Source organism: Eubalaena glacialis, chromosome 15 (assembly GCF_028564815.1).
Source record: "Eubalaena glacialis isolate mEubGla1 chromosome 15, mEubGla1.1.hap2.+ XY, whole genome shotgun sequence".
Classification (NCBI taxonomy): domain Eukaryota; kingdom Metazoa; phylum Chordata; class Mammalia; order Artiodactyla; family Balaenidae; genus Eubalaena; species Eubalaena glacialis.
This window is the reverse complement of record NC_083730.1, coordinates 55,519,072-55,546,774: the sequence shown is the minus strand read 5'-3', so window position 1 is coordinate 55,546,774 and position 27,703 is coordinate 55,519,072. Positions and strand designations below refer to the sequence as shown.

The window sequence follows — 27,703 nt, the reverse complement described above, 5'->3', positions numbered from 1 at the left end:
TTTTTTAATTGAAGTTGATTTACAATACTGTGTTAGTTTCAGGTGTATAGCTAAGTGATTCAGTTATATGTATGTGTATACACATATATATGTATATATACGTGTATTTTTGTTTTTTTCAGATTCCTTTCCATTATAGGTTATTATAAAATACTGAATTGGAGCAAAGTATTTTGAATTATATTTTCAGACTAGTTACCTTCCCTGAATTAAGTGATTAAGGGACAACTCAGTGAACTATTTATGAAATGGCTATTGGGAAAAGAGAGCAGGGATATAAAACCTTAACACAGAATCTTCAAGAGTTTTAAACTTGATGGGGAGCAAGACCCACACATACTTAATAACATAAAACTGTATGTGGCAATGCAAATATTCATGACACAGAAGAAAATACCATATGACACTAGTACTAAAGCAATTATACTCCAATAAAGATGTTAAAAAAAAAAAAAGAAACTAGTACTACTAATATCTTCTTTTGGAGCTTAAATACGCTATAGAAAGTACACCTAAAAATAAATTTCAGGAAAAAAGTTTTTTAAAGATACAGGAGCATAATAAAACATCACTGAAATGTTATCATCAAAATATTCAATAATTATTTTTGAAACAATCATCTCATGTTCCTTTAGAGAAAAAGATAAAGAAGAGCAAACAAAAACTAACTGACCTGATTTTACAATCTTAATTTCTTATATAAACGAATCACGGTTCTATTGAATCATCTGGGTATTCCATGCAAGAAATAACTATTGTTGTGCATCTCAGATACAGTGAACTATCAGATAAATTTGGCAATGAAACAACACATTTAACCAAAAGAAGCTGTAGTACTAACAGCGAATGAGAAAAGAGCTTTTCCACCATTTTCTTTCCGTAATGGCCAAGAGAACTGCCAAACTAGATGATTCTAGCTTCCTGATCTTAATTGACTAATTTGTAAAATGAGGGGAAAAAAGGGTTGTCACTCCTTGTGAAGTACATGGTCTTGGCACAAATTTTACCTTAAAACAGTGGTTCTCAATCAGGGACAGTTTTGGCCCCTCGGGGGTATTCAGCAATGTCTGAATATGTCAGAAATGTCTGGGTACATTTTTTTGTTGTCGTAACTGGGGAAGGGATGCTACTGACATCTGGTGGGTAGAGACCAGGGATACTGCTAAACATCCTACAATGTTCAGGACAACAGGTACGAGAAAGATTTCTCTGGTCTAGTGTTGAAGGTGAGAAATCCTGCTTTAAAATTATCATATAAGATAGATTTTAAAAGGAAGCAGAGCAAGTTTTGGTGCATTTTCTCTTGCTGTTTCAGACAGACCTAGTCTTTTTATAGATGACATACCATCTTAGAGTAGTTTTAAAATGAGACAAGTATGGGATACAAGTATGGGAAATCCTGGGAGAATTATAAAAGTAATTATTTCTGCTTCTAAATTAAGATGTTTAGGCTTTACATAATACCATATAATCATGCCAGAACTAATAAATAAAGAAGGATAAATTTAGCTTTACTGAATTACCATCAATATATAGAGTGTTCCATTTATAAAAAATTTACCTTTCAATAAATAACTGGTAATATAGGAATCATGTTCCATAAAAAAGAATCCAACTGATGTCACCAAAAATGGCAGAAGAGGGAGCTCTAAGAAGCTGCCCTTCCATTGAAGTAACTAACGATTAAGCTCACAAAACTATCAGGAACAACTTTTTTGGAACTCTGAAATCTAAGAAAAAACTTACAACAAGCAAGGAAACGTTCAATGAAGAAAGAGGGTGCTAAATTGTAGCATTTAAGGAGATGTTTGTCACTGGCTGACTGCTGAGATAATGGAAAGGGGACTTAAATGAACACACACAAGGAATACAGACTTCATAAGAATAGTTCCAGAAAGTCACTAAACAAACGGATGACTGGAGCCCACAACAAGCTGTTGCTTGCAGACTCTACAAGGAAGGAATTCTGATTTCCAGAGTTACAACATTACAGTGTTCAATATGTCCGGTTCACAACAAAAAACTACAAAGCAGGTTAAAAAAAAAAAAAAAAAACAAAACAGGAAAAGTATGGCCCACTTACAGGGAATAAAGAAAACAACAGAAAACCTCACTGGGGAAACCCAGACATTGGTTTTACAAAACAAAGACTTTAAATGTCTTAAATGTGCTCAAACAGCTAAAGGAAACCAAGGACAAAGAACTAAAGGAAACCAGGAGTATGATACCTTAACAAATAGAATATATTAATAAAAAGACAGAAAAAAGAACCAAATGTAAATTCTGGCACTGAAACGTACAAAAGTTGAAACTAAAAATGTGCTAGAGAGGTTCAACAACAGATTTGAGCAGGCAGAAGAACCGGCGAACTCAAAGATAGGAAAACTGAAATTATCAAGTATGAGGAACAGAAAGAAGAAGTGAATGGAACCTAAGGGGCTTCTGGGACACCATAAAGTAGACCAACATACACATTACAGGAGTCCCAGGAAAGGAGAGAAAGGGGCAGAAAGAATATTTAAAGAAATAATCGCTGAAAATGACCAAATTTAATGGAATATATATATCTATACATCCAAGAAGCTCAATGAACTCCAAGTAAGAACTCAGATCCATACCAGGACACATTATAATAAACTTTCAAAAGACAAAGACAGAGAGAATATTGAAAGCAACAACAGAGAAGCAACTCATCACATACAAGGGATCCTCAATAAGATTAACAGCCAATTTCTAAGCAGAAACCTTTAAGGCCAGAATGTAGTGGAATGACATTTAAAGTGCTGAGGGAATTCCCTGGCAGTCCAGTGGTTAAGGTTTCATGCTTCCACTGCAGGGGGCATGGGTTCAATCCCTGGTCGGGGAACTAGGATCCTGCATACTGTGTAGCCCAGCCAAAAAAAAAAATAGTAATAAAGTGCTGAAAGAAAACAACTCTCAACTAAGAATTCTATAACTGGCAAAATTATTCTTCAAAAATGAAGAAGAAATTAAGAGATCCCCAGGTAAAGAAAAGCTGAGAGTTTGCTACTAGTAAACATGTCCTATAAGAAATGTTTTTAAAGGGAGTCTTCCAGGTTGAAATGAAAGGATACTAGACACTATCTTGAAGCCTTATGAAGAAATAAAGAACACCGGTAAAGATAACTACATAGGTAAATGTAAAACCCAACTTCATTGTAATTTTGTTTTGTAACTCTACTCCTCCCCACATATGATTTAAAAGACAAATGCACAAAACAATTATAAATCTATGTTAATAAGCACACAATATATAAAGATGTAATTTGTGACAATAACAACTAAAGGGAGGGAATGGATGTGTATAGGAGCAGTTTTTATTGCTACTGACAGTAAACTGTATCAGTTCAACCTAGATTGTATCAAGTTAGGGTGTTAAATGTAATGGCCAGCGTAGTCACTATAAGAAAATGACTAAATAATATGCAAAAAAAGAAATGAAGGGGGAATCAAAACAGTAAACCAGAAAAGGTAATCTATTAAACAAAAGAAGGCAATAATATAAGAATTGAGGAACAAAAAGAAAAAATAAGACACAGAAAACAAATTGGACAATGACAGAAGTCTTTCTGTACAGTATTCACTTTACATTTAAATGAATTAAACTCACTGATTAAAAGGTAGAGATTGGAAAAATGGATTAAAAATTGATCCAATTATATGTGCTGTACAGAGACTCACTTTAGATCCACAGACATAAATAGGTTAAAAGAAAAGGATGGAAAAAGATATTCTACAGATAAAAGAGCTGAGGTAGCTATACTAACACCAGACAAAACAGACTTTAAGTCAAAAATGGTTAAAACAAAGACACTGTATACATATATTTTTACTGAAGTATAGTTGACTTACAATGCTGTGTTAGTTTCAGGTGTACAGCAAAGTGATTCAGTTTTATATATATATATATATATATATATATATATATATATTCATATTATTTTCTATTATAGGTTATTACAAAATATTGAGTATATAGTTCCCTGTGCTATACAGTAGGTCCTTGTTGGTTATCTATTTTATATACAGTAGTGTATATATGTTAATCCCAAACTCCTAAATTTATCCCTCCCCCATCTTTCCCCTTTGGTAACCATAAGTTTGTTTTCTATGTCTGTGGGTTTATTTCTGTTTTGTATATATGTTCATTTGTATCATTTCTAATTTTTAGATTCTACATACAAGCAATATCATATATTTGCCTTTGTCTGGCTTACTTCACTTAGTATGATAATCTCTAGGTCCATCCATGTTGCTGCAAAAGAAATTATTTCATTCTTTTTTTATGGCTGAGTAATATTCCATTGTATATATACACCACATCTTTATCCATTCATCTGTTGATGGACACTTAGGTTGCTTCCATGTCTTGGCTACTGTAAATAGTGCTACAGTGAACACTGGGGTGCATGTATCTTTTTGAATTAGAGTTTTCCCTGGATATATGCCCAGGAGTGGGATTGCTGGGATCATATGGTAGCTCTATTTTTAGTTTTTTAAGGAACCTCCATACTGTTCTTCATAGTGGTTGCACCAATTTACATTCCCATCAACAGTGTAGGAGGGTTCCTTTTTCTCCACACCCTCCCCAGCATTTGTTATTTGTAGCCTTTTTTGACAACAGCCATTCTGACCAGTGTGAGGTGAAGACATTGCATACTGATATTGATAAAAGGGTCAATTCATCAAGAAGATACAACAATGATAAACATATATGCATATAACAACACAGCTCCAAATATATATATATATATGACATAAAAGAAACAGTTCTAATAGAGTCCTCAATAATCCACTTTCAATAGTGGACAAAAAATCTAAACAGAAGATGAATAAGAAAATAGAGGACTTGAATAACACCATAAACCAAATAGATGTAACAGATATAATAAGCACAATCCAAGACCAACAGCAGAATACACATTTTTCTCAAGTGCACATGGGACTTCTCCAGGACAGACTATATGCTAGTTCAAAAGACAACTTAATACATTTAAAGAGACTGAAATTCTACAAAGTATTTTCTCCAACCACAACGGAATGAAACAAGAAGTCAATAATAGAAGGAAAATTAGAAGTTTCACAAGTATGTGGAAAATTAAACAATGTTCTCTTAAACAATGAGTCACGGAAGAAATCAAAAAAGAGACTAGAGAAAATGCTCTGAGATGAAAGAAAATGAAAATAACATACCAAAACTCATGGGATTCAGTGAAAGCAGTACTTAGGGGAAAACTTTAGTTGTAAATGCCTATATTATAAAAAAAGAAAGATGTCAATTCAACAACCCAGATTGATACCCTAAGAAACTAGAAAAAGAAAAGCAAACCAAGCCCAAAGCTAGAGGAAGGAAAGAAACAATAAAGATTAAAATTCAGGTAAGCAAAATATATAATAGAAAATACATAGTGAAAATTAACAAATAATTGGTTCTTTAAAAAGATCAATCAAATTGGCAAATCTTTTACTAAACCAAGAAAAAAAGAGAAGACACACGAATAACTAAAATCAGAAATGAAAGTGGGGACATAACTACCAACCTTCTACAAATAAAAAGGATAAAACTAAAAACTATGAACAATTGTACACCAACATACTAGATAACCTAGATGAAATGACAAATTCCTAGAAACACACAAACTATCAAAACTTATTTGAAAAAGAAAATTTGAATAAACCTACAGTAAGAGATTTAATCAGTAATAAAAAATGTCCCAACAAAGAAAAAAGTCCAAGACAAGATGATTTCACAATTGAATTCTACCAAACATATAAAGAAGAATTAATGCCAATCCTCACAATCTTCCAAAAAACAGAAGAGGATAAAACATTTCCTAATTCATCCCATGAGGCCAGAATTACTCTGACACCAAAGCCAACCAAGACACCACCAGAAAAAAAAAAAACACAAACCAATATCCCCAGATGCAAAAATCTTCAACAAAATACTAGCAAACTGAATGTAGCAGCATATTAAAAGGGTTATAAACTATGATCAAATGGGATATATTCCAGGGTGGCTCACCGCATGAAAGTCAATCAGTGTAATACATCACATAAATAGAATGAAGGAAAAAACTCCACATGATCATTTCAAATAACACAGAAGTGGCGTTTTACAAAATCCAACACCCTTTCATGATAAAAACAATCAGTCAACAAGGCACAGAAGAGAACTTCCTCAACATAATAAAGGGCATTAATGAAAAACCCATAGCCAACATCATACACAATGGGGAAAGACTGAAAGGTTTCCCCCTATGATCAGGAACAAGACAAGGAGGGATGCCCAATTTCACTACTGCTATTCAGCAATGTCCTGGAAGTTATAATCAGAGCAAATAGGCAAGAAAATAAAATAAAAGGCAGCCAAATTGGAAACACATTCAACATAATTGTTACAAAAATTCCACTGTCTTTTTTTGTAGGAATGGAAAAACCCATTCTAAAGTTCATATGGAATCTCAAGGGATCCCAAATACAGGCATAAATCGGAGATATTGTGAGTTCAGTTCCAGACCACAGCAAAAAAGAAAATAGAGCAATAAAGCAAGTCACACAAATTTTTTGGCTTCCCAGTGCGGAAAAATGTTAACACTATACTGTAGTCTATTAAGTGTGCAATAGCATTATGTTTTTTAAAATATTAAAACTAAAACCTTAATTTAAAATTAAGACCTTAATTTTATTGCTAAAAAATGCTAACCATCATATGACCACACAGGGTTGCCACAAACCTTCAATTTACAAAAAACTGCAATATCTGTAAAAGCACAATAAAGTGAGGTATGCCTGTAATCAAAACAATCTTGAAATAGAAGAACAAAGTTAGAAGAGTCACACTTGCTTATTTCAAAGCCTACTACAAAGCTACCACAATCAAAACAGTGGCATAAAGACAGACATATATAGATCAATGGAATAGAATAGAGAGCTCAGCGATGAACCCTTATATTTATATGGTCAAATGTTTTTTGACAAGGGTACCAAGACCATTTAAGGAAACAAGGACAGTCTTTTCAACAAATGGTGCTGGGAAAACTGGATAACTACATGCAAAAGAATGAAGTTGGACTCTTATCTTACACTATATACAAAAATTAACTCAAAAGAATGGAAAGCAATGACTCCAACAGACATTTGTATATCAATGACCAGAGAAGCATTACCCACAATAGTTAAAAGGACAAGCATTCTGAGTATCAGTCAATAGATGAATGGATTAAAAAAAAAGTGGTATATACATACATGGAATATTATTCAGCCTTAAAATGGAATGAAATTCTGATGCATGCTATGACATGGATGAACCTTGAAGACATGCTAAGTGAAATGTCAATCTCAAAAAGACAAAGATTGTGTGAATCTACTTATTTGAGGTAGCCAGAACAGTCAAATTCATAGAGAAAAAAAGTAGAATAGTGGTTACTGGGGGGTTGGGGTAAGGGGAGAATGGAAACTTATGGTTCAATGTGTTACAGAGATTTAATTTGGGGTGATGAAAAAGTTCTGGAGAGGGATGGTGGTGTGATTACACAGCAATCTGAAGGTGCTTAATGCTACTGAACTGTGCACTTAAAAATGATTAAAATGGTAAATTTTATGATATATATCCTTTATGAAAATAAAGAGATAATCTTTCTTAAAGTTTATTTGTTAAAAAAGAACCCAATATAATGCTGAGGAAGTCTAAACTCCTAAGCCCCTAAAACTGGCTAGCTCCTAAATTCTTTATCCATGAAGCCTACACAGATGATCTCTCTCATGAGAATGTAAAATTCTAAGAGAGGACACGAGACTCAGTTGAACCACAGAAACTAAACTAGTATATATGTGCATACAATTAATTGTGTTTGTTTTTAACTAAACTGAAAACTCACCACATGATCTGACAGTTACCACTGTTACCATCTTAAGTGTCACCCATCAGCTAAAGGTGGATTAAGTAATGGTAATATCTTAGCTGAAGTGAGATCATGAATGGCAAAGTGTTTTACAAGTAACCACATATTATATTTAACACAGTATTATTAATAATGTTATTATATGTAATAATTGTTATCATTTTGTTTTTCCTAAAATTTAACTGCCAACAAGTGTCAATTCTCTACGTTTCTAGTCTGTATAATACTGAATAGTGGAAATCTTTAAATGGTACATGGTATTTCACAAGATCAAAGATGCTAGAGTCAAACAGACTTAACCTGAGTCCTGACATTGTCATTTGCTAGCAGTATGACCTGTAGCAAGCTATTTAGGTCTTTTCATTTCTTTTATCTTTAATCACCTGTCATTTCTTTAATTCTATCCCAAATGCGTGGAAAAAGTAATTTTACAATCTTAATACTTTGTGTCTCTAAATTAAGAGTGAATAAGATCAGGAAGCTCATGGAAATTCTGCCAAAAAAATCAAGCTATTTTGTACCCTGCTCCCACACAGCCAAGGAACAGATGGTGAAGATTGCCATTATAAATTGCAGACATATAAGTGGTAAAACTACCAAAAGAACTATTATTTGCAAAACAGTAAGAAATTTTGCCAAAGAAAATTGGAGAGGCAAAAAAAATTAAAAAGAATTATAACTGTTATATAATTTTTAAAAACTTGGTAGGTCAGAGAGGTCAGTTCAGAATAAAAGTATTCTTGGTATTTTAGGGGTGGGAAGTAAAGAAGGGTAGGAAGAGGGAAAGGGAAGAAGAGAACAATAAGTTCTATAGACTTTGATTTTTCTTTCTTCTTTTACAGTAAGCACAAAACAGGAGCTATCAGGATTAGAAAAAGTTCTCGGAATTTTAAGTACGTTAACTCTAAGTAGACTGTAGCAAAACCATAGATAACAATATAGATCCTAAAAAGATACAGAAATGATACTACTACTAATAAAACTACCTATTTATAGAAATTCTTTAAATATAAAGTTCATTTGACTTAAATCAATGACATAATTCATTTTACTTACTTTTTCCATAAACATGAAGTTATATTAAGGAGGTATAACAATATCAAAAATGCCACTGATTTGGATGCCACAGTTCCACTAGACTATGAGCTCCACAAGGTAAAGAACTTTTGCTGGTTTGTTTTCCTAATGTCTGAAATAGAGTATTGCTCAGTATATAGTAGGTGTTCAATAATGTTTGCTGACTAGGTTGCCTCCTCTCCTAATTAATATCAATTTTCAATACACACATGTTTTCCCTACTTTTTTAGAATGATTTATCGTATGGTTATTCTGTAGTTGTTTATGCATTGCTTTACTCTGAAAAAAGAAGCGACAGAAAATATACTCGGTATTTTCTTGAGTCCTCTTTTAAATTTTCCTCAATTTACAATCATATCTGTATGTTTTCAGCCTTCTGAAACTTTACTAAAAGCGTAACTCGAATAAAAACATAATTTTTCAATGCAAACATTCATCATCTCACTCTACTCATCTCTGTCTTGCAACAGTTTCTCTTGAAATGTGAAGACAATAATCATGTCACATTTACTTATGAGGAAGAGGAAGTTTCTTATTTTCCAGTGTATAACTAACTGTTAATAAATTCTCCCAAGGTGAGGCTGCTCCTGTAGCTTCTCCAGATAGCAGGTCATTCAGTGTCATTCTCTGTAGCAGTGTAATTTCTTAATTTCCAGAATTTCTTATTTCCCCTTTTCCCTTCTTAGTCAATTTTATAGCTTAGTAGAATGTATGTACTGTACCTGAAGACCATATAATGGTTTCTTTTAAAATATTTAACAAGGGGCTTCCCTGGTGGCGCAGTGGTTGAGAATCTGCCTGCCAATGCAGGGGACACAGGTTCGAGCCCTGGTCTGGGAAGATCCCACATGCCGCGGAGCAACTGGGCCCGTGAGCCACAATTACTGAGCCTGCGCATCTGGAGCCTGTGCTCCGCAACGAGAGAGGCCGCGATAGTGAGAGGCCCGCGCACCGCGATGAAGGGTGGCCCCCGCTTGCCGCAACTGGAGAAAGCCCTCGCACAGAAACGAAGACCCAACACAGCCATAAATAAATAAATAAATAAATAAGTAAATAAAATATTTAACAAGGATACTTCACTAATATAGGCAAAGCTACATGATCTATTTCTTCAAAATTAGAAAGATTTTTCTCCCCTGAAGGAATCATCTCACGCAATCTCAACTAGATAGGCAGATCTTAAGAGGAATACCTAATTTGTATCTGTTTCTAAAGCAGCTGAGTTCATTTTATTATGATCATTGCTGTTGCTACAGCAGGAAGTTAGGGGCTGGTATACACTATCCTTTCTCTGCTAAGTGAAAAGGGAAACAATTCCTGAGACTTCAGCAAAGGAAAGATGAATTCTTGGCCTCCCAAATACACAAAGATGGTGGGAACCTTTGGTGCCATTATGACTTTGATTCAGCTACGTTAAGCAAAGTTTTCTGTGAATCACTGTAATTTTAACTCTTTTTAAAATAGGGAATATTCTAAACTGACTGAAAATTAACTTTTTGCACACTACAAATTTTTATTTCTGGATTTCAAGCTGCAAGTCTGATGGAATCAAGCATACCATAATTTCTTATATCCTCACACAAATTAAACTGCAATAGAACCTCCTTATATTTTAGGTTTTAGTATAAACAAAAGAATAACTTTTTTTTCACAAGAAATATTACCTCTTAATTATTGACTTCCTCTACAAAGAGATACTAAAGTCTAAACAGACAGCAATTCAACAAAGATCAAATATCACATTATGCCTGCTGAGCCCAACTCCATTACATGTGCATAATACTTCATCTTGATATATTGAATGGGACATCAGAGAAGGAGCAGTATAATTTTCCTAACATTATCAAATATTCTCTCTTTAACTAGGTTAGGACAATACTTACATAGTATTTGTATACTCTGGATTTTCATCAGATATATACGTATGTTAGGAAGGCAGTTCCAACAGACTGTTAACCACAACTACTTTCACTGTATAGTCACCGTAATGTGCAAGAGAAAATAACTTACTGTCTCGGAGTGTTTCCCAAGCCCATTGATCATTTTTGAAGAAGAGATGTCGTTTGATTTCTTCTACACCATTCCGCCCTAATCTCACCTCTCTGAATAGAAAGACAAGGAGAAAAGTCATTAATCATTTAAGATATTATTATTGATACTATAACCTGTTCATATTTATTTGTGGGCATAATACTAAATCTGTGCAGGATGTTAAATACAATTTTATGTCACCTTGAAATTATATTGTCAGCATAATTTTGAGCTTACATAAAAAATAAGTTGAAGACTGAGAATATTAAAGAATTTTTTCTAAAGAAAAAATACACACAAAACACAGATTTATTGATACTCCATGGCTTTTCTACTGACAACAAATATCCATCACCTTGCTTCATTAGCATAATGAATTTTCTTGAGAGGTTTTTTAATAGTGGTAAAGTTAATACATTTTTTGAACTAAGAACTTCACACCAGGAGCTAACAAAAACTCCAAAAGATGTTTTAAATATAAAATTTCCATTTTATTCTCTATTAAATATTTCTGATCAACCAACCAAAAACCAATGACAACTAATTCTTGACCCTACAACAAAACTGAGAGCTTTAATGGGACAAGCTACTGATCCTTGGCCTCTTCAATAGGCATAGAAAAAAAGCATTTTAAAATGTGCTGTTAGCTGAGTTGCTAAGGGGAACTTGGCACCTTTTGTTTTAGTAGAGTACTTATAAACAACAAAAATCCCAATTTTTTTTCATGAGTTGAAAGATAAACTGCTTTAATCAAAGAGGAAATCAAAAAATACCTAAAAACAAATGACAATGAAAACACGACAACCCAAAACCTATGGGATGCAGCAAAAGCAGTTCTAAGAGGGAAGTTTCTAGCAATACAATCCTACCTCAAGAAACAAAAAACACCTCAGATAAACAGCCTAACCTTAAACCTAAAGCAATTAGAGAAAGAAGAACAAGAAAACCCCAAAGTTAGCAGAAGGAAAGAAATCATAAAGATCAGATCAGAAATAAATCAAAAAGAAATGAAGGAAACGATAGCAAAGATCAATAAAACTAAAAGCTGGTTCTTTGAGAAGATAAACAAAATTGATAAACCATTAGCCAGACTCATCAAGAAAAAAAGGGAGAAGACTCAAATCAATAGAATTAGAAATGAAAAAGGAGAAGTAACAACTGACACTGCAGAAATACAAATGATCATGAGAGATTATGACAAGCAAATATATGCCAAGAAAATGGACAACCTAGGAAGAAATGGACAAATTCTTAGAAAAGCACAACCTTCAGAGGCTGAACCAGGAAGAAATAGAAAATATAAACAGACCAATCACAAGCACTGAAAATTGAAACTCTGATTAAAAATCTTCCAACAAACAAAAGCCCAGGACAAGATGGCTTCACAGGCGAATTCTATCAAACATTTAGAGAAGAGCTAACACCTATCCTTCTCAAACTCTTCCAAAATACAGCAAAGGGAGGAACACTCTCAAACCATCACCTTGATACCAAAACCAGACAAAGATGTCACAAAAAAAGAAAACTACCGGCCAATATCACTGATGAACATAGATGCAAAAATCCTCAACAAAATACTAGCAAACAGAATCCAACAGCACGTTAAAAGGATCATACACCATGATCAAGTGGGGTTTATCCCAGGAATGCAAGGATTCTTCAATATACGCAAACCAGTCAATGTGATAAACCTATTTACAAATTGAAGGAGAAAAACCATATGATCATCTCAATAGATGCAGAAAAAGCTTTTGACAAAATTCAACACCCATTTATGATAAAAACCAGCCAGAAAGTAGGCATAGAGGGAACTTACCTCAACATAATAAAGGCCATATATGACAAACCCACAGCAAACATCATTCTCAATGGTGAAAAACTGAAAGCATTTCCACTAGATCAGGAACAAGACAAGGTTGCCCACTCTCACCACTATTATTCAACATAGTTTTGGAAGTTTTAGCCACAGCAATCAGAGAAGAAAAAGAAATAAAAGGAATCCAAATAGGAAAAGAAGAAGTAAAGCTGTCACTGTTTGCAGATGACATGATACTATACACAGAGAATCCTAAAGATGCTACCAGAAAACTACTAGAACTAACCAATGAATTTGGTAAAGTAGCAGGATACAAAATTAATGCACAGAAATCTCTTGCATTCCTATACAGTAACGATGAAAATTCTGAAAGAGAAATTAAGAAAACACTCCCATTTACCATTGCAACAAAAAGAACAAAATACCTAGGAATAAACCTACCTAAGGAGACAAAAGAACTGTATGCAGAAAACTATAAGACACTGATGAAAGAAATTAAAGATGATACAAACAGATGGAGAGATATACCATGTTCTCGGATTGGAAGAATCAACATTGTGAAAATGACTAAACTACCCAAAGCAATCTACAGATTCAATGCAATCCCTATCAAACTACTAATGGCATTTTGCACAGAACTAGAACAAAAAATTTCACAATGTGTATGGAAACACAAAAGACCCCAAACAGCCAAAGCAATCTTGAGAAAGAAAAACAGAGCTGGAGGAAACAGGCTCCGGACTTCAGACTATACTACAAAGCTACAGTAATCAAGACAGTATGGTACTGGCACAAAAACAGAAATACAGATCAATGGAACAGGACAGAAAGCCCAGAGATAAACCCACGCACGTATGGTCACCTTATTTTTCATAAAGGAGGAAAGAATATACAATGGAGAAAAGACAGCCTCTTCAATAGGTGGTGCTGGGAAAACTGGACAGCTACATGTAAAAGAATGAAATTAGAACACTCCCTAACACCATACACAAAAATCAACTCAAAATGGATTAAAGACCTAAGTGTAAGGCCAGACAGCATAAAACTCTTAGAGGAAAACATAGGCAGAACACTATGACATAAATCACAGCAAGATCCTTTTTGACCCACCACCTAGAGAAATGGAAATAAAAACAAAAATAAACAAATGGGACCTAATGAAACTTAAAAGCTTTTGCACAGCAAAAGGAAACATAAACAAGACGAAAAGACAACCCTCAGAATGGGAGAAAATATTTGCAAACGAAGCCACTGACAAAGGATTAATCTCCAAAATATACAAGCAGCTCATGCAGCTCAATATCAAAAAAAAAAAAATTCAACGTAATCCAAAAATAGGCAGAAGACCTAAATAGACATTTCTCCAAAGAAGGTATACAGATTGCCAACAAACACATGAAAGGATGCTCAACATCACTAATCACTAGAGAAATGCAAATCAAAACTACAATGAGGTATCACCTCACACCAGTCAGAATGGTCATCATCAAAAAGTCTACAAACAATAAATGCTGGAGAGTGTATGGAGAAAAGGGAACCCTCTTGCACTGTTGGTGGGAATGTAAACTGATACAGCCACTATGGAGAACAGTATAGAGGTTCCTTAAAAAACTAAAAATAGAACTACCATACAACCCAACAATCCCACTACTGGGCATATACCCTGAGAAAACCATAATTCAAAAAGAGTCATGTACCACAATGTTCACTGCAGCTCTATTTACAATAGACAGGACATGGAAGCAACCTAAGTGTCTGCTGACAGATGAATGGATCAAGAAGATGTGGCACATATATACAATGGAATATTACTCAGCCATAAAAAGAAACAAAATTGAGTTATTTGTAGTGAGGTGGATGGACCTAGAGTCTGTCATACAGAGTGAAGTTAAGTCAGAAAGAGAAAAACAAATATCATATGCTAACACATATATACGGAATCTAAAAAAAAATAAAAAATAAATAAAATTGGTTCTGAAGAACCTAGGGGCAGGACAGGAATAAAGACGCAGACATAGAGAATGGACTTGAGGACACGGGGCAGGGGAAGGGTAAGCTGGGACAAAGTGAGAGAGTGGCATGGATATATATACACTACCAAATGTAAAATAGATAGCTAGTGGGAAGCAGCCACATAGCATAGGGAGATCAGCTGGGTGCTTTGTGACCACCTAGAGGGGTGGGATAGGGAGGATGGGAGGAGATGCAAGACGGAGGAGATATGGGGATATATGTATATGTATAGTTGATTCACTTTGTTATAAAGCAGAAACTAACACACCATTGTAAAGCAATTATACTCCAATAAAGATGTTAAAAAAAAAAAAGGTTCTGACGAAACTGAATTATTTGTAGTGAGGTGGATGGACCTAGAGACTGTCATACAGAGTGAAGTAAGTCAGAAAGAGGAAAACAAATACCGTATGCTAACACATATATATGGAATCTAAAAAACGAAAATGGTCAGAAGAACCTAGGGGCAAGACGGGAATAAAGATGCAGACCTACTAGAGAATGGACTTGAGGATATGGGGAGGGGGAAGGGTAAGCTGGGACAAAGTGAAAGAGTGGCATGGACATATATACACTACCAAACGTAAAATAGATCGCTAGTAGGAAGCAGCCACATAATACAGGGAGATCAGCTCGATGCTTTGTGACCACCTAGAGGGGTGGCATAGGGAGAGTGGGAGGGAGGGAGATGCAAGAGGGAAGAGATATGGGGACATATATATATGTATAAGTGATTTACTTTGTTATAAAGCAGAAACTGACACACCATCGTAAAGCAATTATACTCTAATAAGATGTTTAAAAAAAAAAAAAAAAAGGTTCTGAAGAACCCAGGGGCAGGACAGGAATAAAGACACAGATGTAGAGAATGGACTTGAGGTCACGGGGCGGGGGAAGGGTAAGCTGGGACAAAGTGAGAGAGAGGCATGGACATACATATGCTACCAAATGTAAAATAGATAGCTAGTGGGAAGCAGCCGCATAGCACAGGGAGATCAGCTCTGTGCTTTGTGTCCACCTAGAGGGGTGGGATAGGGAGGGTGGGAGGGAGACACAAGAGGGAGGAGATATGGGGATATATGTATACGTATAGCTGATTCAGTTTGTTATACAGCAGAAACTAACACACCATTGTAAAGCAATTACACTTCAATAAAGATGTTAAAAAAATTTTTTTAAATAAAAATTGTGACACCATAAAAAAAAAAATAAGATAAACTGCTTTAGATATAATGAGACACTTTTAAAGAAGCTTTCACTGACTCTCTCAGACTGGCTTAGGGAAACTCTCCATGGTTCTATGGCACTTAAGAGTACCATAGAAGGGATACTTAAGAGTACTTACCTCTCTGTACAATAAATACCTCATTTGCCTGTCTGTTTCCCCCAAAGGACTATGAGGTAGTGGAGAACAGTGGCTGTGTATCTTGGTCATTTCTATACCTCTAGCATAGTTTTTATATGATACTATATTTATACAGTGCTTATATTAAAATGTAAAAATTTCAAAAACTAGATGTTTCAGGCTGTAAAGGACAAACTGAAGGAGGATAAGTTAATTTTAATTAAAGTGAATCTGAAATTGAAACATATTTAAATTTAAAGACTCTCTACTATTTAAATTAACAATATACAACCTTAAATCCTAAATGTAATCTTAGTAAGTCATCTAGTTCCTGTTTAAATTTTAAATGTAAACCACAAGGGTATATACATAATATGCCATTTTTGTTTCTAAAACACTTATGTGCATTTACATTTATAAAAAATGCTTGTTGAAACTGGAAGACCATGTCAATGAAGGAAGGAGGTAGAAAATACTACATACTTTTTTTATAGCTTTGCACTATCTACTTAATTTCAAAAAGCATATATAATTAAATCTTTCTCCCAGCTTTACTGAGGTATAACTGGCAAATAAAATTTTAAGATATTTAGTTTACAATGTTACAATTTGATATTCATACATATACACTGTGAAAGGAGTCCCCTAACAAGCTAATTAACACATCAATCACTTCACATATTTACTTTTCTTTTTTTGGTCGGGGGCAAGAACATTTAAATGTTCTCTCTTCACAAATTTCAATTATACAATACAGTGTTATCTTAAATGGCATCAACTGGAAGATGCATCATCATTTTTCTATCACCAGGAAAAAAATGTCCCAATTAAATTACTACATGCCATTGATTTTAAGATGCACTCTAATTTTAGAGATTTTAAGATGTTAAAAAAAAAAAACTCAGGGAATTCCCTGGCAGTCCAGAGGTTAGGACTCGGTGCTTTCACTGCCAGGGCTCAGGTTCAATCCCTGGTCGGGGAACTAAGATCCCACAAGCCGCACAGCATGGCCAAAAGGAAAAAAAAAAATCAGACTCAATAAAATATACTACCATCTTTATACTTAAGTAAGTTAAAAATTTAACAATGAAAAAAATAATCAACTTGTCATCAGCAAAGAATCTATTACTATCCCAATTTCTTAGGTAAGGTAAGTGAGTTGAGATCCAGAAAAGCCATCCAGAAAAATCAGAAAAATTATATCAGGTTTCACTGTCATGAACGATTTTGGGAATGGTAATTTTTATTCCTATAGTTCAAATATAGGAGTTTAGATATAGACCTTAAAAACTGAGCAGCAAAATGAAAATTTCCTTGGAATAAGTGTTCCATGTTAAAATTATTTACCTGTCAGTAAGGAAGGCACAAATAAGATTTTTTGCTTCTTTTGATATGTCATTATCATCAGGGAAGGTAAGTGAATTTTTATGGTTCATAATCTTACTGTAAGTTCCAACCAGAGAATCTGCATAAAATGGTGTATCACCTGATAAATTGACAGGGAAAACAAAAGCAAATTAAGATACATTGAAAGAAAGCAGTTTCAAAGGAAAAGAGTCAATGTTACTGTTTAAAGATAATTAACTATGCATAAACTAAAAATATACACCAAATACATAAAAAGAAGTAACACATCAAGTTTCTCTAAGTCTCTAAGTAGCTTGTCAAAACTGACAAAGTAGGTTTGGATCAGTTTGTTTCCTATAAACAAAATCAACACTGCTTAATGTAATATTTTATTAGAAGAAGCCAAGTCTAAGTTTGGAGATGAACAACTATGTTAGAGGTACATAAAATCCTCCTTTACTCACCTACAAGCATTTCATATAAAAATACCCCAACTGACCACCAGTCACATTCTCGTCCATAATAACCATCACCACCTTGAGATTTTAATACTTCAGGGGAAATATAATCAGGTGTCCCAACTGCTGTATCACATCGTACCATACCTTCCTAAAAAGAGGTCAAATTTTCAATTAGGATATAAATGTGAAGTCTCAATTATTTAACATGAGTTTTTCTTAATGTAACATGTAGAACTCTTAAGTCTTTGTGTTATGAAAGATCACATCAAAACCTAATGCAGACTTGATAAAAAATAACAAACAGCTTAATCATATATACATATTATATACACAATATATTCATAATGTATGTGTGTATGTGTATATGGATATAGCAGTGATTTTTATTTTGTAATAACACTCACTAGAAAGACACATTGCCACCATTTATTTTTCCCCCAGTTGTACCAATATGATGATCCCATCTTAATTTCAGAGAACAAGTATATAAGTCAATGCAAATATGTTGAGGAACCAATAGAATGAATCACTTGATAACATCAATATATAAATGCTGATTTAATTGTTTTTTACTAAAATAGTCATTCACTTTATGCTTGAAATTGAGGGAAAAAAACATATAAGAATTGACTGTACAAATATAAAATGGGGAAGCATGTGCATGGGAAAAGGGCATAATAGTGTTAAGCCCACTGATAACTACCTAATATGCATTTTAACCCTCTCTCCAAAATAAAAACAAAAACTATATATACCTGTTACTTACTTTAGCTGGTATGAATGCAACAGAATTATACATGATTACACAAAAGTTCTCACATAGTGTTCTCCTCCTAACCCATAAATTTCCTTTGGAAATAATAAATACAACTTTCTGGTTATTCTTCTATGATAAGTTTCAAAGAATATAAACTGTTTCAACTGAAAATAAAGCAGCATACTTGCTACTTCAGCTATGTATATAAGTTATTTATTATATAAATAGTGAGCATGGGTACCTTTTACGATTGACTCCCCAAATAAGTAGTAAGAGCTTTTCAGGTTTAATAGAAGGCTAAGTAAAACATTAAAAAAATATACATATTACTGAAATCCAGTTTTTATGAAAGTCTCATTTTAACAGTGGCATTAGTATTTAGTGACATTTAAGCTAATCCCATTTCTAGCTACCAATAGTGGACATTACAGATTTGTTTTAAAAGATTTAGTAAATCTGGCAATCCACGCTTCCCCTAAATAAAGAGGGGAAAGAATAAAGCATTTACAAGTTACTAACACAACACTGAAACCATGGCATCTAGTTCAACAAATAAGACTGGGCACATCAATTCTGTACAAGTCCAGATATGGTTAGTAAATTCTTAAAACATTGGGAGAGGGAAGGGTAAGCTGGGACAAAGTGAGAGAGTGGCATGGACATATATACACTATCAAATGTAAAATAGATAGCTAGTGGGAAGCAGCAGCTGCATAGCACAGGAAGATCAGCTTGGTGCTTTGTGACCACCTAGAGGGGTGGGATAGGGAGGATGGGAGGGAGACGCAAGAGGGAGGAGATATGGGGATATATGTATATGTATAGCTGATTCACTTTGTTATAAAGCAGAAACTAACACACCATTGTAAAGCAATTATACTTCAATAAAAATGTTAAAAAAAAAACATTTTGTAAAAAGCATCTATCTTGAATTAGCAAAACTAAATTAAAATCTAATTATTTAACCTTATTCATCTTCATACAAGTACCAAAATCTGCTAACTTCAAATGTCCAGATTTATCCAGCAGCATGTTATCAGGCTTCACATCTCTGAGGGGGGAAAAAAAAGAGTACAGTATCTCTGAAACAGATCAGAAACTGATAAAAATTATATGAGGCAGTGATTTTAGGTCATATATCCTCAATTTAGATAAGGTCACCTTTGATCTATATGTGCTCTCTATCCACATCTATAAACGGACTTCATCAGGTAGACTCTCTCATATATTATGCCTTAGAAGAAGACATTCTTTTAAGTAGAGTTTGATTCTTCCAAGAGGAAAATCAAGTCATTTGAGAGAGAATAACCATAAAAAATGTAACATTCAAACATAAAAAGTAACTGAAACACACAAGATAGATAAATACATAAATAACCCCAGAAAAGGGTCTAAATCACTTTCATTTTTGCATCCCTGGCACTGAGCACAGCTATTGCACATAGAATTCAAGTGGTGTTTGCAGAACAAATGAAATTATTCTTCTAGCAAATAAATTTGATCTGTTCACTAATTAAAAGCAAATTAATTTGTATATAAAAATTAAAAGCATTTAATACCCCAGAATATACCTTAAAAAAACAGCTTATAATTTTTACTTTTCAGGACACCATATAAAAGCCTTATAATCAGAATAAGAAATATTAAAGAATACATTTATATCAACACTAAACTGAAATGTTAAAACCACGAATTTCAAAGTTTTAAATTCTGAAACACCACTCATGTCATATGGGAGAATAGGTGGATTTAGAATGGGAAATGCTAATCAAATGAAGTTTAAGTACTGATTTTTAGCTTCTCTCTTTAACAAATGAGAAAATTTAAAGCATTTTTATCCTTACCTATGAATAAAACCCATGGAATGGATTGCATCCAATGCAAGAACTACTTCTGCAGTATAAAATCGGGCCCATTTTTCAGGCACATCATAGTTGCTCATTAAGTTTACAAGATCTCCACCAGGCATGTATTCCATTACCATGTAGAGATAACGATCATCTTGGAATGCATAAAATAGCTACACAAATACAAAAAAAACAAACAAATTCATTAAGACTAAGCAAAACTGTTTCATTTAAGAATTGTCAAAAATACTAATATAAGATTTAACTGAAATAATCAAATTGCAGTAGTTGTAAGTACTCTTAAAAAAAGGAAACAAATACAAAGATAAACAGCACAAAGAACTTTGCGTATGCAGAGGAGTTATTAACTGTGGTTACTTCTGAGGAGTCGGAGACTTCTTTTCTCTACACTTTTCTATACTAATTGAATTTCTTATACTGAGAATTTTTAAAAATTATAATAGTTTCAATAAAGAATATACAACTCTTCTAAGCAAAGACATATTGTAGTTCTAATTTAAATTGTGCGTAGTGGGATTTAGTGTTAAATTTATATCAACACCACAATTTTCAAGTAATCTAATAAAATTAGGCTACAGTCTTAGTCGTCCCTTATTAGCTGTGTGACTAGGCAATTTACTTAACCTCCCAAATTATCTGTGACTATAATCCTTTCTAGAAGAATACATGGGGAAAAAAAAAAGAATATATGGGACTATATATCATGTTTGACTTTTATACTTGCTGCCCAGTTTGTGTCTGGATGCCTGGCAGTTGGCAAGTACTTAATGAATGTTCAACGAACAAAAGCACAAATTTAATCTATAAATTGAGGGTGTAGCTAGTAGGGATTAACTGCCTTTCAGAGTTGTTAAAAAGATTAGTGAATAGAGAAAAAGCCCTTAGTGCAACAGATGCTCAGTAAACAGTTGCAGTCAGTAGGAGTCGCAGTAACAGCTAACAGAGAAACAGGAAGAGGACAACAGAGTCAAAGCAGGAAGAGTAAGGTCCATTGATATGAAATTGTCAACAATATCAGGCATAAATATATTATGTGACCAGGGTTGAAGTTAAAAGAAGAGCAAATTTACAAAAGAAAATTTCTTTTTTTTGGCCGCAATACGTGGCTTGTGGGATCTTAGTTCCCCGACCAGGGACTGAACCCATGGCAGTGAAAGCACAAAGTCCTAACCACTGGCCTAATCACTAGACTGCCAGGGAATTCCCTACAAAAGAACATTTTAAGTAAACATGAGAAGATTAGAATAGAACTAAAATAAATGAAATAAGCCCTTAGAGAAAAAGTATAACTAATTTACCTAGGCACTTATGTCTTAAAATTATTTTTATATTTCATTTTTTTCAACAGCATTTAATGATTTTAGACAGATTTAGTAACTTTAATTAAATATAAATATTTGGGGGAAGGATAAGAAACTAAGTGGTATCTCATGGCTCTCCCAGATTAACATGTACAGTATATCACTCGGACACCATAATTAAAGAAACATTGTTGATTTGGTGGCAGTTTACCCTATTTAAAATGTATCAAGAAAAATAAACCTTCAAGTTCATAAGTTGTAAATTTAACCTTAAACATTTATGTCATGTTTTTTAACTTTTTACACAACACTGAACACTCCCCGTATCAGTGGTTCTCAACCAGAGATGATAACTGCCGGTGTCCCACGGCCCCCACCTGCCCACTCTCCCCAGCACACCACCCAGGGAGATGTTCAACAATGTCTGAACACAGTTTTGGTTGTTCTAGCTTTTGTGTGGGGTGGGGAGGGCTGCTACTGGCATCACCTGGGTAGAAGTCAGGGATGCTGTTAAAAACCCACAGGATAGCCCCCAACAACAAAGAATCACTTGGCCCAAAATGTCAGTAACACTGAGCCTGAGAAACCCTGCTCTATACAGCTGATAAAAACAGGGCAGACATTTCAAGTATAAAAAGTCTTACTATGCGAATCTTAAACATCTTCCATATCCTTTTTATCCCAATTACTATTACGCTTATTTAAGACAGTCTTGATTACACAGTATAAATTTAAAAAACTACAAAATTCATGCTAGGAATTTAGAAATGATCTAGCTCAGCAGTTTTACTATTTTTTAAAAAAACCACAAGACCTTATTTCCCCCATATGAAATCTTAATAAGAACCCCAATATATAAGACATATAAAACATGCAGCTGCTCTAGTTGAAGCAGAAATAGAAAACCCAGAATTATAACCTACCCAAACAACTGCTTGCTCCCATGACTCCATCTGAGGTATCTCCTCAGTTGAAAATAACCAATCTAAGCCACCTTTCACATTTTTGAGCAAGGAGACTGAGGCCCAGAGATGTAAATAACCTGGCCACAGCCTCAGGTCAAGATTAGTACCTACAATTCCTGACTTTCTAATGTATTTTTCTTGCCACTGAAAAACCTGAAGCCAATACAATATTATTTGGAGGCCTAGCTTAACTTTTTTCCCTCCATTTCTCCCATTCTTTCCACTCTACTCCCATTTTTTCCATTTCTCCCATTCTCTCCACTCCAGAGACAAATAGTTACTTTCCTCCTAGAGATGATTCAATAAAATTAAATTTTATGATTTTAAAAATATATTAGACACTTTTGTAATTGCCAATAAATTCTCTATTACTGTTCTAAAAAACAAAGCTTCTCAGACATGTTAAGTTACAAACTGCTACAGCAACAATGAAACAATAACAAAAGCATACCTGAACAACCCAAGGACTATTAGCAAAAGCCATGATGTCCCTTTCTTCCCAGAAAAAAGCAGAATCGGATCTCTTAATCATTTCAAATTTGCTGAGAAGCTTCATAGCATATACCTTCCTGGTGGATTTATGCCTTACCTTTAAAATTGAAAATGGAAAATAATGAACATTTCATTAACATTTAAAGCTCAGTGTTTCCCAGAACAATTTACTAAATAATTTAACATTATTGGTCTTGCTATTTTAACTTCTTCTCTTCTGAATTATCCCAATTAGATAATGTCAAGGCTTTAACTACCAGATGTAAGTAATGTTAGAAAAAAATCTTTATTCCCTGTATTATGGCACACTTCCCCCTCCTCCACCCTGCTAGTTATGCTACTTCCTGTTTATAAAACTTACTACTGCACAGCATTTTAGATAGTGTAATATTAGGAGTAAAGATTTTTCTTTTGATGCTTGAAAACTCTTCTCTACCCATGAATTCTTGGGGAAATATTTCACACTACTGCTGAATTAGACTCTAGGCTTTCATATCCTTAGGCAAGAATGTCTAGCGCAATTTAAAGCAAGAATTTTATAAAAACAATACTTTCCCAAACAACATATGTTAAACACACAAATGGATTTTTTAATTTTAAAAAGATTGTTTTTTTAATCTCATTAAAATAACCTACCAATTGAACTTCTCCAAATGCACCTCTACCAATCACCTTCACTACTTCATAATCTTCAGCTTTCATTCGTAAATCTCTAATTTTATTTATTGTGTCTTTATCTGTATGAAAAGAAAAGTTTATAATTTTAAATCACTGAAGCATTATAACTAAAACTGCTTATTTTACATTCAAGTTCTTGAGAAACAATAAAAAAACAAAGATGTTCATTAAAAATTATTTAATATAAGTAAAATATGAAGTTGTAAAACAGAAATGTTCAATGTGCTAAGAATTGTTTTTAATAAATTCTGGAATGACTTCACTCTGTTAAAATATTTTTCTTAAAATCTGACTTACTAGAATGTTTAAAAAAAACCAAATATTATACTACACGTACACTGAGAATAATTAATTAGTTCCTGGTATTTTAAGTATATATCAAATTCGAATCAAGGGGCCACAGGTAGATATTTTAGATTAATGAAACAAGTTTTCTTTTTATCAAGTCAGTTTTGATGATCCTTTTAAAAAGATATAACTAATTTAAGATATCAAAGGTAAACATGCTAAAGAATCACGTACTTATTATATTTCTCTATTTGAACGCAGATTCTAACTTAAAACACACAGTGGGAATCACTACAATTATTTATATAAACCTGTCACACTACAAACTACAATAATTTAAAATCCCCACTGGATAGATATTCTAATTCCTAATTTGGTCATAGATTAAAATAGGGCTATTTTAATCCACATGGGTCAACACTGGCATGAGATTACATGGAAAAGCTTCACAGCAGAGTTATACAAAATACAGGGCAGCTATTAAATTTAAGTTCTAGTTCCTGATAAAAACTACATATAATATCTTGTCTTTCTTTTGAAATGCACATTTAAACTCATGTTTGTATACATTATGACCCATAAACACATGCAACAGAGAGCAAACTTTCACACAGGGATAACATAAGTACATTTAATTTTAGATCACATATCTATTGCAAATGTACCAGCAAGATATAAACAATAATCAATTTACTGCAGAAACATCTGTGTTAACTATAGAGGCTCTACAGTAATCACTGTAGATATATACATAACTCTAAAACAGTGTCTGCTCTTATGGATTTCAAATGAAACTGAAACAAACAAAAAATAATACCAAAAAATGCAAAAAGGAAAATAAGCACAAGCACAGAGTTTGTGGAATATAAAGGATGATACCTAACCCAAGGCTGCCTAGGAGGGAGGTGGCTAGAAAAGGCTTTCTGGAGGTGAAGAAACCTGAAACAAGTCTAAAAAGAAAGCAGTTAGCTAGCTGGGAAGAAGAAAAGAGAGAATATAACAGGCAGATGGGCAAATATAAGCAAAGGCACAGCAGAACTGTTCTGTGCTGCTGGAGTATCAAGTCTGTGGGAAGGACGTGAAGGAGAGGCTGGAGAGCCCCAAACTAGTTAAGGAGCTTGAACTTTACCTGTAGGCCAGTAGTTGTAAAATTATTATTTAATCAACAAAAATATTTTTCACATTAAAGTTTAAAAGCAGTACAATATGAAAACAGATAAAAGAAAAGTGCTCTCTTCAAGAGGGTAGTGGTGGTGGGTGTCGTCAGAGAGGGGCTGGAGCCTCGTCTACTTTGTACACCTCCACAATGCAGCCCGATAGTCCTGTGGGATCTGTCAGGAACTGAGAACAACCTGAAAACCCTACTACGTGTTGGAAGCCATGACAAGAAATAAGGCAGATAAACAACATAGTCAAATTTACATTTCAGCTGCACTACTCCAGAGAATATGTAAATGATAAATTCAATAAGGGCAAGACTGGAGCGGGGGTAGAACTTTAAGAGTACTGTAATAACTCCAGACACGAAATAAGAAAGTTCTGAACCAGGATAATGTGTTATATAAAAGCCTATGGGGTTGAGAAAGGATCCCTGGCTCTGGTTATACCAGATTTAGAGCCATAAATAGGCTATAAAGTCTGTAGTTTTGGGCTCAGAAAATATATCTGCTGCAAATGTGTGTGGAAATGGAGATCTTGCTTCTTATTTTAATTTCTGACAGCACAGGAAGTTACAAAGCAGCTCGACGTTACTTGTGATTCGAACAACATTAGTTGTCAAAATGACTTTATTACATTTAAGTTTTGCATTAAAAGTGCTGTCTTGCCTTGTAATTTTAGGTTAGATCAAAAACTAATTTCCAAAGTCAGTGTTCAATGATAATTCAATGATAGTTGAGAGTGGGTCTTCTCATTAAGAAAAATCTTCATCTTGGTCCTTGTCTTAATCAGCTCATCCTGCCGTGCAAAATACCATAGACTGGGTGGCTTAAACAGACATTCATTTTCTCATGGTTCTAGAGGCTCAAAGTCTAAGACTGGGGCCAGCGTGTTCTGTTTCTGGTGAGATCTCTCTTCCTGGCTAGTTGGCAGCCAGCATCTCTCTGTGTGCTCACAGGACCTCTTACGTGTTGCACAGGTAAGGACACTAATCCCATTTTATCACAGTCCCACCTTTATGACCTCATTTAACCTTAACTGCCTCTTGGTTGGCCCTATCTCCAAATACAGTTATATTGGGGGGTTAGGGATTCAATAGATGGATTTGGGGTTGGGGGACACAATATAGTCCACAAAAAAAAAATCACAAATGTCACCACTGCTAAGCCATTGACTTGCTATATGCAAAGATAAACTGGGATATTCAGCTTCAGTTTCTGTCAAAAATGTACAGAATGGATAACAGTTAGGTCCACGAGAGTGAATGATGTTTACCACTGATCCTGTGGTTCAATAACACGATAGATTCAAATATTTTCCACAAAGTACTTGCTGATGTATAATACAATGAATAACTACAGGCTTTAAACACCTGGTATTTTCATAAGCTTTGTTAGTTTGTTCAACTAACATTTTCCACACCATACATAATTTTAACTACCATCATTTGTAACACATCTTAGCAGACTCCACTTCAAGTTGTACTCAGTGTTTCCTCAACTTCTTAAAAAATATTCTTGCCTGTACTTGTTCCATGCCGACTATACATAGAGGCTAATTCTTCACTCACTTTAAACTCAGCATTGATTCCTCAAACAAGAGTCAAGGAAAATCACTCAAAATTGTCTTATTTTTTAATTGACTATTGCTGTTGCTCCCAATGGTCTCAATTCTTTGAGCAACTACTGTTCTTGACAAAAAGCTAGTATTTTTTTTTAAATTTTATTTCTTTATTTTTTATACAGCAGGTTCTTATTAGTTACCTATTTTACATATATTAGTGTATGTATGTCAATCCCAATCTCCCAATTCATCACACACCCCCCCCCCCACCACTTTCCCCCCTTGGTGTCCATATGTTTGTTCTCTACATCTGTGTCTCTATTTCTGCCTTGCAAACCGGTTCATCTGTACCATTTTTCTAGACTCCACATATATGCATTAATATACGATATTTTTCTCTTTCTGACTTACTTCACTCTGTATGACAGTCTCTAGATCCATCCACGTCTCTACAAGTGACCCAATTTCGTTCCTTTTTATGGCTGAGTAATATTCCAGTGTATATATGTACCACATCATCTTTATCCATTCGTCTGTCGATGGGCATTTACGTGGCTTCCATGACCTGGCTATTGTAAATAGTGCTGCAATGAACACTGGGGTGCATGTGTCTTTTTG

General features: G+C 34.2%; 1 protein-coding gene across 4 annotated transcripts in view; it reads right to left on the bottom strand.

The window, feature by feature from the left end:
- The window catches only part of ROCK1 (Rho associated coiled-coil containing protein kinase 1), a 146,406-nt gene that overhangs the window by 60,469 nt on the left and 58,234 nt on the right, over nucleotides 1-27,703 (bottom strand). For all 4 annotated transcript variants that reach the window (XM_061170278.1, XM_061170279.1, XM_061170280.1 and 1 more), the window contains exons 3-9: nucleotides 24,035-24,135; nucleotides 23,358-23,495; nucleotides 20,617-20,792; nucleotides 19,739-19,823; nucleotides 18,019-18,163; nucleotides 17,555-17,693; nucleotides 11,013-11,104 (exon numbers count right to left, since the gene is read on the bottom strand). In XM_061170278.1, the coding sequence (XP_061026261.1) occupies nucleotides 11,013-11,104; nucleotides 17,555-17,693; nucleotides 18,019-18,163; nucleotides 19,739-19,823; nucleotides 20,617-20,792; nucleotides 23,358-23,495; nucleotides 24,035-24,135 (876 nt within the window). The remainder of the gene's footprint in view (nucleotides 1-11,012; nucleotides 11,105-17,554; nucleotides 17,694-18,018; nucleotides 18,164-19,738; nucleotides 19,824-20,616; nucleotides 20,793-23,357; nucleotides 23,496-24,034; nucleotides 24,136-27,703) is intronic.